General features: G+C 44.9%; 1 protein-coding gene across 1 annotated transcript; it reads left to right on the top strand.

Moving 5' to 3' along the window:
• Positions 1 to 595: 595 nt before the first annotated feature.
• slc15a2 (solute carrier family 15 member 2) lies at positions 596 to 12,374 on the top strand. Its single transcript, XM_037488042.2, has 22 exons — positions 596 to 733; positions 1,709 to 1,796; positions 2,475 to 2,616; positions 3,193 to 3,285; positions 3,608 to 3,707; positions 4,261 to 4,351; positions 4,548 to 4,625; positions 5,686 to 5,768; positions 5,860 to 5,943; positions 6,098 to 6,187; positions 6,563 to 6,607; positions 6,785 to 6,820; positions 7,068 to 7,156; positions 7,350 to 7,431; positions 7,527 to 7,652; positions 8,042 to 8,200; positions 8,502 to 8,548; positions 8,622 to 8,729; positions 9,006 to 9,105; positions 9,188 to 9,331; positions 9,694 to 9,798; positions 9,945 to 12,374. Exons 1-22 carry the CDS (start codon positions 725 to 727, stop codon positions 10,146 to 10,148), a joined length of 2,103 nt encoding a protein of 700 aa, XP_037343939.2. The 5' UTR covers positions 596 to 724; the 3' UTR covers positions 10,149 to 12,374.
• Positions 12,375 to 14,079: the final 1,705 nt, after the last annotated feature.

Here is a 14,079-nt window from a genome sequence, read left to right as displayed (position 1 = left end):
TGAATGTCTTTGGTCCCCACGTGGTCTTAAATACTTGAATACTAAATACTTCCCCATCACACTGCTCCATCCTCATAGGCTGCATCACACCCTGGCTCTTTAAGCGCAGGCAGTGGTCCTGTGGGCGGAGTCAGAGACACATGTTTTCATCACCTGTAGCCTCATGATGTCATCATTCTAAATATGAAACAACTATTTGACTCTTTAAAATCTTACATGGAGCTTCGAAATGTGGATATTACTCAAGAGAAGGAGCCGTGACCTGTTACCACCATGCCCCTCCACCCCCCAGTGTCCTCCAGCCCCCCCAGGGTGTCTGTCCTCCAGGGTGTCCCTTCTCCAGGATGTCTGTCCTCCAGGGTGTCCCTCCCCGAGTGTGTCCTTCCTCCAGGGTGTTCGTCCTCTAGGATGTCTCTTCTCCAGTGTCTCCCTCCCCCATGGTGTCCCTTCTCCAGTGTGTCCCACTCCTTGGTGTCCTCTCTTTCTCCCCCCCACCTCCATGGTGTCCCCCCCCTCTCCCTACAGGCTGTCCCTCCTCCATGGTGTCCCCCCCTCTCCCTCCAGGCTGTCCCTCCTCCATGGTGTCCCCCCCCCCCTCTCCCTCCATATAGTGTCCCTCCCACAGAGCTCCTCTCCGTGCAGCACATCTCTTGGTGGTGGAACATTAACTTGAAGCTAACTGAGCTTCTCCTCAGAAGCTCCACGCACGCACGCACGCGGAGACATGGCGAAGGTAAGAGCGCGCGCCGCCGTCTCTGTTTAAACGGGTTTATTGTTTTTCACCGCAAAAAAACGTAAGAAAAGTTTCATCGGGCTGCAGACGTGGACGAACCGAGCACGCGAGACTCAGTGCGATGGTCCCCCGGGACCGGGTCTGCGTGATCCGGTTCTTTAGGGCATTACCGATGCTGCTGGTGGGTTGGAGCCCTCTGATTGGCTCTCCTAAAGGCTCATTGCTGCCAAACTTTGGGGAACATGTAGTTATTTGCTCCTCTCCACTGAGTAAACGCTCCAGCGTCCACCTCACGTGATCCTCCTTCACACGGCTGCTCTGGTGAAGCTTTACGCTTCAGGACAACTTCCGTTAGTTTATGTAAACATTCTGAGAAGGTCGTAAACACGATCACGTGGTTCTGTTGTGGCTCCATGTGTGAATGCAGGAGGAACACTGAGTTACTGAGGAGTACCGAGGGGACAACGTGTGTTCCTTTAAAGCAGGGTCTTCAACTCAGAGGTCCAAAAGATCATAATGTGTAATTGAATGGCACTAACCGTCTTTTTAGCGTTTGGTCCGGATGGGAAGGCTTCTGGGTCTGGTCCACCAGTGTGTGACCTCTGCTTTAAAGAGAAGCTCATGAATTAAAGCCGCATTCTGTGTAGTGACCAGCAGGGGGCGACTCCTCTGGTCCCATAGACGCCTATGAGGAAATGACTCTACTTCTCTCTTGATTTATTCCCTCAGTGAACGTTGTAAACATGAGTTTATGGTCTCAGTCTCTAGTTTCAAGTCTTCGTCAATGCAGCATGATGTGCATTTAGTGAATGATGGTCCATTTAGCGTCAGACCATGAAGGGGGGGATGCTTTAGGGGGGGGGCAACACAATGATCTGAACACTGAACTGAGCTCCGCCTCCTCGCTTTACTGATGGTGACAAAAGAAAGCAGTGATATAAGTAATTGATGCTGTTACTATAACAACTGTTACAGAAACTATGTGGGACCAACTACCCGACCAGCATCTGCTTCATCGTGGTCAACGAGTTCTGCGAACGGTTCTCCTACTACGGCATGAAAGGTACCAGAACCTGTGGTCCGTTCCCCCCCTTAGAGACCTCGTCTGGTTCCTCAGTTCTGGTCTCTCATGGGGAACCGGCTTCTGGTCTCCAGGGTTTGCTGGTTTAACTGGTTAACGGGTCACGGGACCTCAAGTGTCTGCCTGTCACCTGACTTCAGTCGGCTTTCATAATGAAGGCGGCGTGCTTACTTCGTAAGGAGCTCCCCATGAAGAGGTAGAACCAAGGAACCATAGTACACTTTAAAGAAAGAGGTCTCAGGAGGAGGAGACGACAGATGTTTAATTGTTTTCATTGTTTTTTTTTTCATTCTTACTCTTTATGAGAGGATTCAATAGAACGTATAAAGTCAACATAATCATTAACAATGGAGAGGGAAGAGTTCCTCAGGTCGGAGTGACATGAAGAAGAACGCTTCCTCTACAGGAGACATGAGGAAGTCTTTATGCTGGTCTTTAAAAAGTCCATCTCTTAGAGATACACAAGTATTTCATGACCCTGGGGTACCACAATATGCGTGACAACCATGTGGTTTTTAATCATCAAACTAATATTCATGACATTGTGATTACACACATTCCTCCAGGACTCATTGTGACTGATCAGATCTCTTAAATCCCTTAATAACCCCCCTGTGGCTCCGAGTGTGTAATGACTGTGTGTGTGTGTGTGTGTCACAGCCGTGCTCACCCTCTATTTCCTCACCTACCTGCACTGGGACAAGGACCGGTCCACCGCCGTGTACCACGCCTTCAGCAGCCTCTGCTACTTCACCCCCATCTTGGGAGCGCTCATCGCCGACTCCTGGCTGGGCAAGTTCAAGTGAGTCAACCCCCCCTTTGAGGTGGTTTAGTTTCTCTTTGAAGTCGTTTAGTTTCTCTTTGAGGTCGTTTAGTTTCTCTTTGAAGTCGTTTAGTTTCTCTTTGAGGTCGTTTAGTTTCTCTTTGAGGTTGTTTTGTGTCTCTTTGAAGTCGTTTAGTTTCTCTTTGAGGTTGTTTAGTTTCTCTTTGAAGTTGTTTTGTGTCTCTTTGAAGTCGTTTAGTTTCTCTTTGAGGTTGTTTAGTTTCTCTTTGAAGTTGTTTTGTGTCTCTTTGAAGTCGTTTAGTTTCTCTTTGAGGTTGTTTAGTTTCTCTTTGAAGTTGTTTAGTTTCTCTTTGAAGTTGTTTTGTGTCTCTTTGAAGTCTTTTAGTTTCTCTTTGAAGTCGTTTAGTTTCTCTTTGAGGTTGTTTAGTTTCTCTTTGAAGTTGTTTTGTGTCTCTTTGAAGTCGTTTAGTTTCTCTTTGAGGTTGTTTAGTTTCTCTTTGAAGTTGTTTTGTGTCTCTTTGAGGGTGTTTTGTGTCTCTTTGAAGTTGTCTAGTTTCTTTTTGAGATTGTTTTTCTCATATTACCTGTCCTCAGGACCATCATCTACCTGTCCCTGGTCTACGTGGTCGGCCACGTGGTGAAGTCGGTGGGCGCGATCCCCACGGTGGGAGATGTCAACGTGCACATGTGAGTCACTGCCGTGATTCAGACATTCATCACATTTTTCAGACACTTGTACTACTCAAGAGAAATACAGTTGTTTTTACTGTACTACGTTCATCAGATTCCTGGAACCAGAACATATGAAGTCAATCAATTCATTTGATAATATCATTTCTTCCCTTGTTTCAGATGTAAAAATATCCTAAATGTTTCTTTGTCTTTGTAAATCAGATGAATGCGATGAGGAATCAGGTGTCCTTCCCTGATTGGCTCATCGATTGGTAGCATCTTATCTCAGATAGCCTAACATTCATATATCTATACGTCTGTATTTGACTCCCGGCAGCTCTCTGTCCATGTTGGGTCTGATCCTCATCGCCATCGGCACCGGGGGAATCAAACCCTGCGTGGCGGCGTTCGGCGGCGACCAGTTTGACGAAGAACACGTAAGATGCTTCACTTCCTGTGTAGTGACGATATGAATCTTAAATATGCATAAAACGTGTAATTAGAGGGCTTTTGATAACATGAAAAAAAAAGCAATTAAATATGTAGAAAAAGGGATTCACTTCAAACCAGATTCATTCAACGATCTCAGAACAGTTTCATCTTTATAATTATTATCTTTTCATAATTATACTTGTTGTACATGAACATAAAACGTTTCTATGGTTACATGTTCATGGTTACTAATCACACCTAATGGATTTGTATTAGAATGAGTTTGTTATCAAATGACTCAACGATATCGAACACTCACTTTAAAGTCTTCATTTGTCATATTTATTCTCATAGTTATCGACGTTCCTCATGGTCAGTGTTTTTCTTTATTGATTTATTGATATTTTATTAAATCTTAGTAAAGAGGTAAAAATGAGGATCTTATGATAAAAACATAACTGCGATGAGACGTACCTAATGCAGCTTTGCTGAGGATGTGTTCAAGTTAAAAGGATCAAATCCCAGAAGGGTCGTGATCCTCTCGATGACCTCCTGCAGGCCAGCGAGAGGCAGAAGTTCTTCTCCATCTTCTACATGTCCATCAACGCCGGCAGCCTGCTGTCCACCGTGATCACGCCAATCCTGAGAGGTGATGGACTCCTGCATCAAAGAACCACTTCATTTTTTTCACTATGATTTAAAAGGGGATTCTCATTTTGCCTTTTATATATATATACTTAGCATAAGAGATGCTAACGGAAAGCCAACACAAGAGGAAGGTTAGGATGAAAGTGAAAATGCTGCTAACAATGCTAACGATGCTAATGATGGTCGTTGTCCTGCAGGAGACGTGAAGTGTTTCGGAGGTGACTGCTACGCTTTGGCCTTCGGGGTTCCTGCTATTCTGATGATCGTAGCTTTGGGTGAGTGTTAGTTCGAGGTGATCGACAGGGTGCATTCTGGGACTCCTCTGGTCCCATAGACCTCCATGAGAAAATGACTACTTCTCTCTTGATTAATTCCCTCAGTAAACATTGTAAACATGACTTTATGGTCTCAATCTCTAGTTTCTAGTCTTCTTCAATGCAGTATGATGTTCATTTAGTGAATGATGGTCCATTTAGAGTCAAACAGACCATAAAGCAGGGGATGCTTTAGGGCGGGGCCTAATGCTGATTGACAGGTCTCTAATAGACCATAAATCAGGGAATGCTTTAGGGCGGGGTTACACGCTGATTGACAGGTCTCTAATAGACCATAAAGCAGCGGATGCCTTGGCAATTAGGAGGTGGGCCTTAAAAAAATTACGTACTTTGCTACTTCGCACATCTGATAAAGATAATATGCAGATGGAGTTGGTTCTTTCCCATCAGCGTTTTGGTTTTTATTAAAGCTGCGACACACAGCTATGAAACATAAATTACAGCACTTCATAGTTATGCCTTCAGGAAACACAAAGACTAGTGTCCAGATGAGCTGGGACATTTCCCAAAGAGAGGCCTCCCTGTTTGCATAAAGTCAGACAGTGCGTTGCCGCTGCCAATAGAAGCCCCCCAGCCCCCCCCCCCCCCCCCCCCCCCCTCTGATCCTCTCCACCCTGTTCAGCTGAGCGCTCACCAGGACAACAAGTTGGAGACGTTATCGCCTCAGACAGATGGACAGATAGCAGGACCCCGGGTTTTATTACTGACCCAGAGTCAAACGGGCCATAGAGCAGGGGATGCTTTAGGGCGGGGCTACACGCTGATTGACAGCTCTCTTCTAAACATATTTGCTGTCTCTATGTCCTCTTGATTCTTCCTTTTAGCTTTTCATTCTTCCAAACCTTTCCTCCTGACTCCCGACTTCCTGCTGACTCTTCCTGCTGACTCTTCCTCACAACTCTTCCTGCTGACTCTTCCTGCTGACTCTTCCTGCTGACTCTTCCTGCTGACTCTTCCTGCTGACTCTTCCTCCTAACTCTTCTTCCTGTGTGTGTGGCAGTGGTGTTCATGTCTGGCAGCGTGCTGTACAAGAGGACTCCTCCTCAGGGAAACATCCTGCTGGAAGTCTGCAGTTGCATCGGAGTGAGTGGTCTCCCATCGGAGCACACGATTGGTTCTCTTCCATCTGCTGCACGTCGTGGTTACACTCCCGTTATTCGTTTTTTTTTTACAGTTTGCCATCAAAAAACGCTGGACGAGTTCGAAGTCCGAGTCCAAGAGGAAGCACTGGTTGGACTGGTCTGAGGAGAAGTACTCGGTAACATTCATACGTAACATTGCTAGTGCGCCCCCTGTGGACAAGGGTGGTAGTGTCTCGTCTCACCAGGCTCAAAACCAGATAAAGGTTCCTTTAGGAGAGGTGATCTCCTGTGACAGGTGTCTGAGAGAGAACCTCCGCTGTGGTTTCGCAGAGGCGTCTGATCCAGGAGATAAAGATGGTTCTGAGGGTTCTGGTCCTCTACATCCCGTTGCCGATGTTCTGGGCTCTGTTCGACCAGCAGGTACGTGAATACCGGTGACCCTCCCCAGGAATGATGACCTCCTTCAGGACCAAACAAACCACATGAAGCTCTTTTCATTTTATTTGTGAAACATTAGGAACCCTTCTTTTTTTTCATTTCTGTCGATTTTATTTATGGGATGATAAGATCCTAAACTCTCTCTTTAAGAGCACCCTGTGGAGTATGAAAATGACCAATGAGACAACGCATATTTTACTTATTTAAACTCAGAAAACTTCTGAGAAGCTTCACGATGACGTCGCTAGTTTATAAAATCTGTTTTATCTCCACAGGAGGCCGGTCCGCTGTGGTTAGCGGCGCCTAATGCTAAGCTAACGTTAAAGCTAACGCTCGGTGTCCGTTTCTGTGTTGCAGGGTTCCCGCTGGACGCTTCAAGCCACCAGGATGAACATGGCTTTAGTAAGCGCTTCATCACTTCTCTTTATGAGACTTTGATATGTTTACGGTCCTAAACTTGTGCAAACTCAGCACTTCCTGTCACGTTTATCCCGTTAAAGACTTTAAATGGGGCCATTTGGGCCACATGTGGTTAATGTTTAAATGGTGTTAAGTTGAATTCCTCTTGTTGTCTTTCAGGGCGACTCCTTCATTATTAAGCCAGACCAGCTGCAAGTAGGTCATATTTGCAAATATCATATATTATATTCTTCAAATGGATGCAAATATCTGTCAAACCGTTCCAATAATCTCTAAATTCAATAAAATCCCACTTTTTATCGATAAAATGTCCTCGGCCGTCTCATCGTGATCTTAAATATTGTTTTCTTAACTTCGCTGTTCAATGTTGTGCAGCACAGATCTGAGGTCAGTCTCAAACAGCAGCATTTAGTGACTGTGACCTCTGTGACCCCCCCTCCAGATGCTCAACGCTCTGCTGATCCTCCTCTTCATCCCTGTCTTCGACCTCCTCGTCTACCCGCTGGTCGGCTTCTGCAGGATCAACATCACGTGAGTAGCCCCCTTGTTAGCATTAGCTTTAGCATTAGCTCAAGGTGACGTGTTCATGTGAAATATGACCACATCTCAGGAGTCATTTGAGTTCAGCTGTGACATCACACGCGTTCAATGAGGGCGACTTCTGCTTCTTCTTCTTCTTCTTCTTCTTCTTCTTCTTCTTCAAAGCGACTCTTTGCCCCCGCAGGCCTCTGAGGAAAATGGCCACCGGGATGATCTTTGCGGCGCTGGCCTTCGTGGCGGCGACGCTGGTGGAGGTGAACGTTGTGGTGTGTTGCGACCCGCCGCCGTGATGTCAAAGAAGCACACCCAGCACACGCGTGTGTGTGTACATACATATATATGTGTGTGTGTGTGTGTGCAGAGGTCTGTGGTGGAGCCGGCGCCGGGGGGGAGGTTCCTGCTGCAGGTGATCAACGTCGCGGACGGCAACGTGATGCTGAAGGTTCCCGGCAGCGACGCCTTCCCGGACCCCGTCCCTCGCCTCCAGGTAACCATAACAACAAACACTGGGTTACTCGTGTCTACTCGTGACCCACAACGCTGTGCGTCAGCATGGAGGTCAAAGGTCAGGCTGTAGAGCTAGAAGTATAACATTGACTTCTTCACTCAACAAGGAGCAAAATGTTCATGTGGGGTAAATATTAAAACAAATAGAATTTTCAACCATTGTTTCTTTATAAAACTTAGTTCACTAGTTTCATTACAGGGTGTACAAAGGTAATAAAGTAGTTTATGAACATGATATGAGTTTACACTCCAGAGTTTAAGGCAATAAAACAACAAACACTGAAGGTGATTATTCTGAAGACATCAGGCTTGAGGAGGTCCACGGGGTCTGAATGTCGAACCCTGAACCATCTGGTGTCCCTGCTTTAGGACCCCCCCTCATACGAGACCCTCTCGGCCTCCGGAGACGAGCTGAAGCTCCAGCTGAGCTTCAACGGGAGGCCGTCTGAGTGCAGCTTCAGGCCGGAGCAGCGGGAGGCCTACAGCCTCATCCTGTACCCGGACGCCACGGGGGTCAGCTGCACACCGGTGAGGGGCGCCGCCATGTGTTAAAGCTGCATTCTCTCTGATGCCCACCAGGGGGAGACTCCTCTGGTCCGGGTCCTACACGCTGATTGACAGGTCTCTAACAGAGACGTCCTCCTCGGCCCATTTATGGCTACTTCCTGTTAACAGAAGCAATTTCTCACCTAAAATCTCCCCCTCGAGTGTTTTTAAGACACCTGTTTTTATTCAATCAGTTTAACTACTTTTTATTTAGTTATTTTTTTAGTGGAAATAAAAGTTCAACAACTTTACTCTCTAACTGTTTCATTCATTGATCATTTAGGTGACGGACCACATCAAGAAGAACGAAGACGGGAATCCTCTGCTGAGGTAAAAGGAGGCTTCTAATCATTCATGTGTTCATTCATAAGTTGCTCACTCAGGAGCTCCTGTGGCTCCTCAGGTTCCTCAACGCGGCGCCGCACAGCTTGAACCTCACAGTGGGAGCGCTGACCTTCCACGTGACCTCTGGCTTCAGCATGTCTCCCAACAGCACCGTGGACCGCGGCTGGTGAGTTTGGAACCACTTCCTGTCCCTCGGGGGGTATTATGGGATATAATTGAGACGATGTGGTGAGCATGAGTCTAAACCTTGTGACATCATCATATTTCTTCTCCTTAAACCTCATGACGAAGCAGAACGTACCGATGTGATTGTGAACAGGTTTGTTTCACTTCTTTTGTGTTCATCAAATCTTCTGACGTTAATTTTAAACCTCCAGAACCAGCTGCTTCCTACCAGGTGACTTCCTCTTCCTGAGATCTTCCTCACTTCCTATCTCCGTAGGTATCCAGATGTGAGCTGCTGCTCGGCCCCGGACTTATGCTCCCACGTGGACCTGGGCCTGCTGGACTTTGGAGCTTCGTACACTGTCGTCCTCACCGAGGTCGGGAGGCTGGTCCACGTTTCAGCTTTTGACCCCTGACCTCTGACCCCGACGGAACTCTCTGTGTCTCCTCTGTCCTCAGGAGGCAGGAAAGGTGGTGGCTCACAAGATGGAGGACGTGGAGGCCAACGACGTGCACATCGCCTGGCAGATCCCTCAGTACGTCCTCCTCACCATGGGGGAGGTCATGTTCTCCATCACGGGCCTGGAGTTCTCCTACTCGCAGGTCAGTGGGGGTCCGGGTCCAGCCCTCAATAACTCCTCTTCTTTATCAGATCCTTTCCATTCTTATCGTTACATATATTCCTTCTTTTTTCTCCATTACTATTAACATTATTATATTGATTTATCTCTTAATCATTTCACTTGTTTGGCATTCTTAATCTTATTTGTATTTTTTCATTGTCATTACTAATAATTGTATTGCTTCTATACAACATATACGTATTATATATATCTTATAATTATGTTAAAAATATGTGACTGAAATAATTCAATGAAATGAAACTGTGTTACAGGTAAAAGTACCTGGAGGGATGAATGAATCACCTATTGAAGTGTTATCTATCTTGTGTGTTTGTGCCTCAGGCTCCAGCCAACATGAAGTCGGTGCTGCAGGCCGGCTGGCTGCTCACCGTGGCGTTCGGCAACGTGATCGTGTTGATCGTGGCTGAAGGGGCGGGGCTTGAACAGGTAAGACGCCATGAGAAGATGAGGATGAAGGATCGGGATGTGTTGTTCCTGTTCTAAAACTACTGTAATCAAAAAAAGTTGGGTTTGGATTATTGACTCCTCTCCCAGCCCACCCTAACCCTTGACCTCTTGACCTCTTGATCCAGTGGAAAGAGTTCCTGCTGTTTGCCGGCCTGCTGCTAGCCGTCTTCTTCATCTTCTCCTTCATGGCGTATTTCTACACCTACGTGGTCCCCGATCAGCTGGACAAGAAGTACCGGGAGGATTTGGATGGGGACGAGGAGGACGAAGACGTGAAGAAGTCTGACAACCTTCAGCTGAAAAAAACAGGGTGCAGCACCAGATTATAACGTGTTTGTGATCAGATGTGTGATGATGAAGTACCAGGATGTGTGATGATTAACTAGTACCAGAACATGTAATGATGAGGTACTAGGTTGTGTGATGTAATGATGAAGTACCAGGATGCGTGATGTAATGATGAAGTACCAGGATGTGGGATGTAATGATGAAGTACCAGGATGTGTGATGTAATGATGAAGTACCAGGATGTGGGATGTAATGATGAAGTACCAGGATGTGTGATGTAATGATGAAGTACCAGGATGTGTGATGGAATGATGAAGTACCAGGATGTGTGATGGAATGATGAAGTACCAGGATGTGTGATGGAATGATGAAGTATGATGATGAAGTCCCAGGATGTGTGATGTAATGATGAAGTATGATGATGAAGTCCCAGAATGTGTGATGTAATGATGAAGTACCAGGATGTGTGATGTAATGATGAAGTACCAGGATGTGTGATGTAATGATGAAGTACCAGGATGTGTGATGGAATGATGAAGTACCAGGATGTGTGATGGAATGATGAAGTCTCAGAATGTGTGATGTAATGATGAAGTATGATGATGAAATACCAGGATTTGTGATGTAATGATGAAGTACCAGGATGTGTGATGTAATGATGAAATATGATGATGAAGTCCCAGGATGTGTGATGTAATGATGAAGTACCAGGATGTGTAATGTAATGATGAAGTATGATGATGAAATACCAGGATGTGTGATGTAATGATGAAGTACCAGGATGTGTGATGTAATGATGAAGTATGATGATGAAGTCCCAGGATGTGTGATGTAATGATGAAGTATGATGATGAAGTACCAGGATGTGTGATGTAATGATGAAGTACCAGGATGTGTGATGTAATGATGAAGTACCAGGATGTGTGATGTAATGATGAAGTACCAGGATGTGTGATGTAATGATGAAATATGATGATGAAGTCCCAGGATGTGTGATGTAATGATGAAGTACGAGGATGTGTGATGTAATGATGAAGTACCAGGATGTGTGATGTAATGATGAAGTACCAGGATGTGTGATGGAATGATGAAGTACCAGGATGTGTGATGGAATGATGAAGTCTCAGAATGTGTGATGTAATGATGAAGTATGATGATGAAATACCAGGATTTGTGATGTAATGATGAAGTACCAGGATGTGTGATGTAATGATGAAATATGATGATGAAGTCCCAGGATGTGTGATGTAATGATGAAGTACCAGGATGTGTAATGTAATGATGAAGTATGATGATGAAATACCAGGATGTGTGATGTAATGATGAAGTACCAGGATGTGTGATGTAATGATGAAGTATGATGATGAAGTCCCAGGATGTGTGATGTAATGATGAAGTATGATGATGAAGTACCAGGATGTGTGATGTAATGATGAAGTACCAGGATGTGTGATGTAATGATGAAGTACCAGGATGTGTGATGTAATGATGAAGTACCAGGATGTGTGATGTAATGATGAAATATGATGATGAAGTCCCAGGATGTGTGATGTAATGATGAAGTACCAGGATGTGTGATGTAATGATGAAGTACCAGGATGTGTGATGTAATGATGAAGTACCAGGATGTGTGATGGAATGATGAAGTACCAGGATGTGTGATGGAATGATGAAGTCTCAGAATGTGTGATGTAATGATGAAGTATGATGATGAAATACCAGGATTTGTGATGTAATGATGAAGTACCAGGATGTGTGATGTAATGATGAAATATGATGATGAAGTCCCAGGATGTGTGATGTAATGATGAAGTACCAGGATGTGTAATGTAATGATGAAGTATGATGATGAAATACCAGGATGTGTGATGTAATGATGAAGTACCAGGATGTGTGATGTAATGATGAAGTATGATGATGAAGTCCCAGGATGTGTGATGTAATGATGAAGTATGATGATGAAGTACCAGGATGTGTGATGTAATGATGAAGTACCAGGATGTGTGATGTAATGATGAAGTACCAGGATGTGTGATGTAATGATGAAGTACCAGGATGTGTGATGTAATGATGAAATATGATGATGAAGTCCCAGGATGTGTGATGTAATGATGAAGTACCAGGATGTGTGATGTAATGATGAAGTATGATGATAAAGTACCAGGATGTGTGATGTAATGATGAAGTATCTGATATATTTCTTAATGCTCCCTTCACTTGTAATGTTTTATTTGCAGAATTATATTGCACCGTGATATTACACATTCATGGTAAATATTGTTTTTTTGGATTGTATTGCTTATGACTCAGCTGAAGTGTGGAGGATCCTCAGTTCAAACCTGCTCTCTTAGAAGGAGGGTTTGGTTGCAGTCAGGGCTTCAAACTGTAAACTTTGAAACAGTTTTGAGGTTTCCCAAGGTCTAATATGAGAAACGGACACAATGAGGCATGTGCTTGAATAGCACAAGGGAACAACTGAAGGGCTGCAACCTGCTGTCTGAGGCTGTGGGTTCATGCCCCTTCATGCAGACATCACGTCTGCTTTGAAAGAGTTTTGAGGTTTGAGTAGCAGTCTCAAGGTTAAATACGAGAAACAAAAATGTAATTTGTGCATGGTGAGGTAGTGCAGCACAAGAGCTGAGGAGCTACTGTCCTTACACTGTAGGTTGTGGGTTCAAGCCCAGTCTTGGGTTTGAGCCTTTGGCTTTACTTTAGGTTTGAGTAGCAATCTCAAGGTTAAATACAACAAACAAAGGGTTGGTTAGTGTGTGGTGAAGTAGCACAGCGGAAGAGCTGCTGCCACAAGCCTGCACTGCATTTGAAGGTTGTGGGTTCAAGCCCAGTCTTGGGTTTGAGCCTTTGGCTTTACTTCAGGTTTGAGTAGCAATCTCAAGGTTAAATACAACAAACAAACAGTTGATCAGTGTGTGGTGAAGTAGCACATCGGAAGAGCTGCTGACATAAGCCCCTGCACTGCACTTGAAGGTTGTGGGTTCGAGCCCACATGTGGAAATAGCATTTAAAAAGAGTTTTGAGGTTTAACTCGCATGCTCAAGGTTAAATAGGAAAATCAAAGTTGCCAAAATGTGACCAGGACTGGTAGTGTAGGGGTGCAAGAACGAGCCGAAAGCCTCTGTAAGCGCCGCCAGTGGGTTCAAATCCTGCTCCTGCCAAGTCTTGAGCGGGGGCATTGTCCCCACTGGTTGTTTCAGAGAAGTGTACCAAGGGGGTTATGGATCTTTTGAATGATGATGAATTGACTAAATGTGATGTTAATTGCTAATTAAGCTTTCATCACTTATTAGCCATGCTACATAGCCTATAGGGTTCCACCTTTTTGACGGGAGAGAAGGCCGGATGAGTCAGTAAAGATGAGCAGATGTGTCTCATTCAGTGGTCACACTGACATGAAACTTATTACAGCCTCTGAGGGCATTTTTCAAGACAATCACATGTTTGTCTACTTCAGGGCATCCTGTGGACAACCTTAAACTGAAAGTCTGGCACAGGGTGTAGATTTGTTTACCCTTTTTAGTGCATCCACCCTCCAATTCTCTGTTATATTCAAATTCAACTCACTTGTGCCTTTACCAATGCAGGAAGGATGAATAGCATGGTTGATCCTCCAAGATGCACCAATCCGTCTCTGGGGCAATATCCCATTATGGTTTTTTATTAATGTCAGTTACCCAAAACTAAAAAAGGATTTAGGAAGAGCCACCATGTCCCTTGAGGGTTGAACCCAGATATGGTTTAAAGTACAGAAATTTCGGGCATTTGGCATTAGTGACAGGGACGTGTAGGTTGCTCCATCTAAGATCATTCCAGTCATGTCATGGGAAAAAAAATATTGTGAAAAAAGTCAAAATATGTAGGGTCAAAAAGGGCCCTAAAGTCAATTGTACTAAAACAGTACCTGTTTTGACATGTGACCGTAACTGGTGTGTGAGAATGAAGCAGCGAGGGGGCAAT

Source organism: Pungitius pungitius, chromosome 10 (assembly GCF_949316345.1).
Source record: "Pungitius pungitius chromosome 10, fPunPun2.1, whole genome shotgun sequence".
NCBI classification, from domain to species: domain Eukaryota; kingdom Metazoa; phylum Chordata; class Actinopteri; order Perciformes; family Gasterosteidae; genus Pungitius; species Pungitius pungitius.
This window is presented reverse-complemented; position numbering and strand designations above follow the sequence as displayed.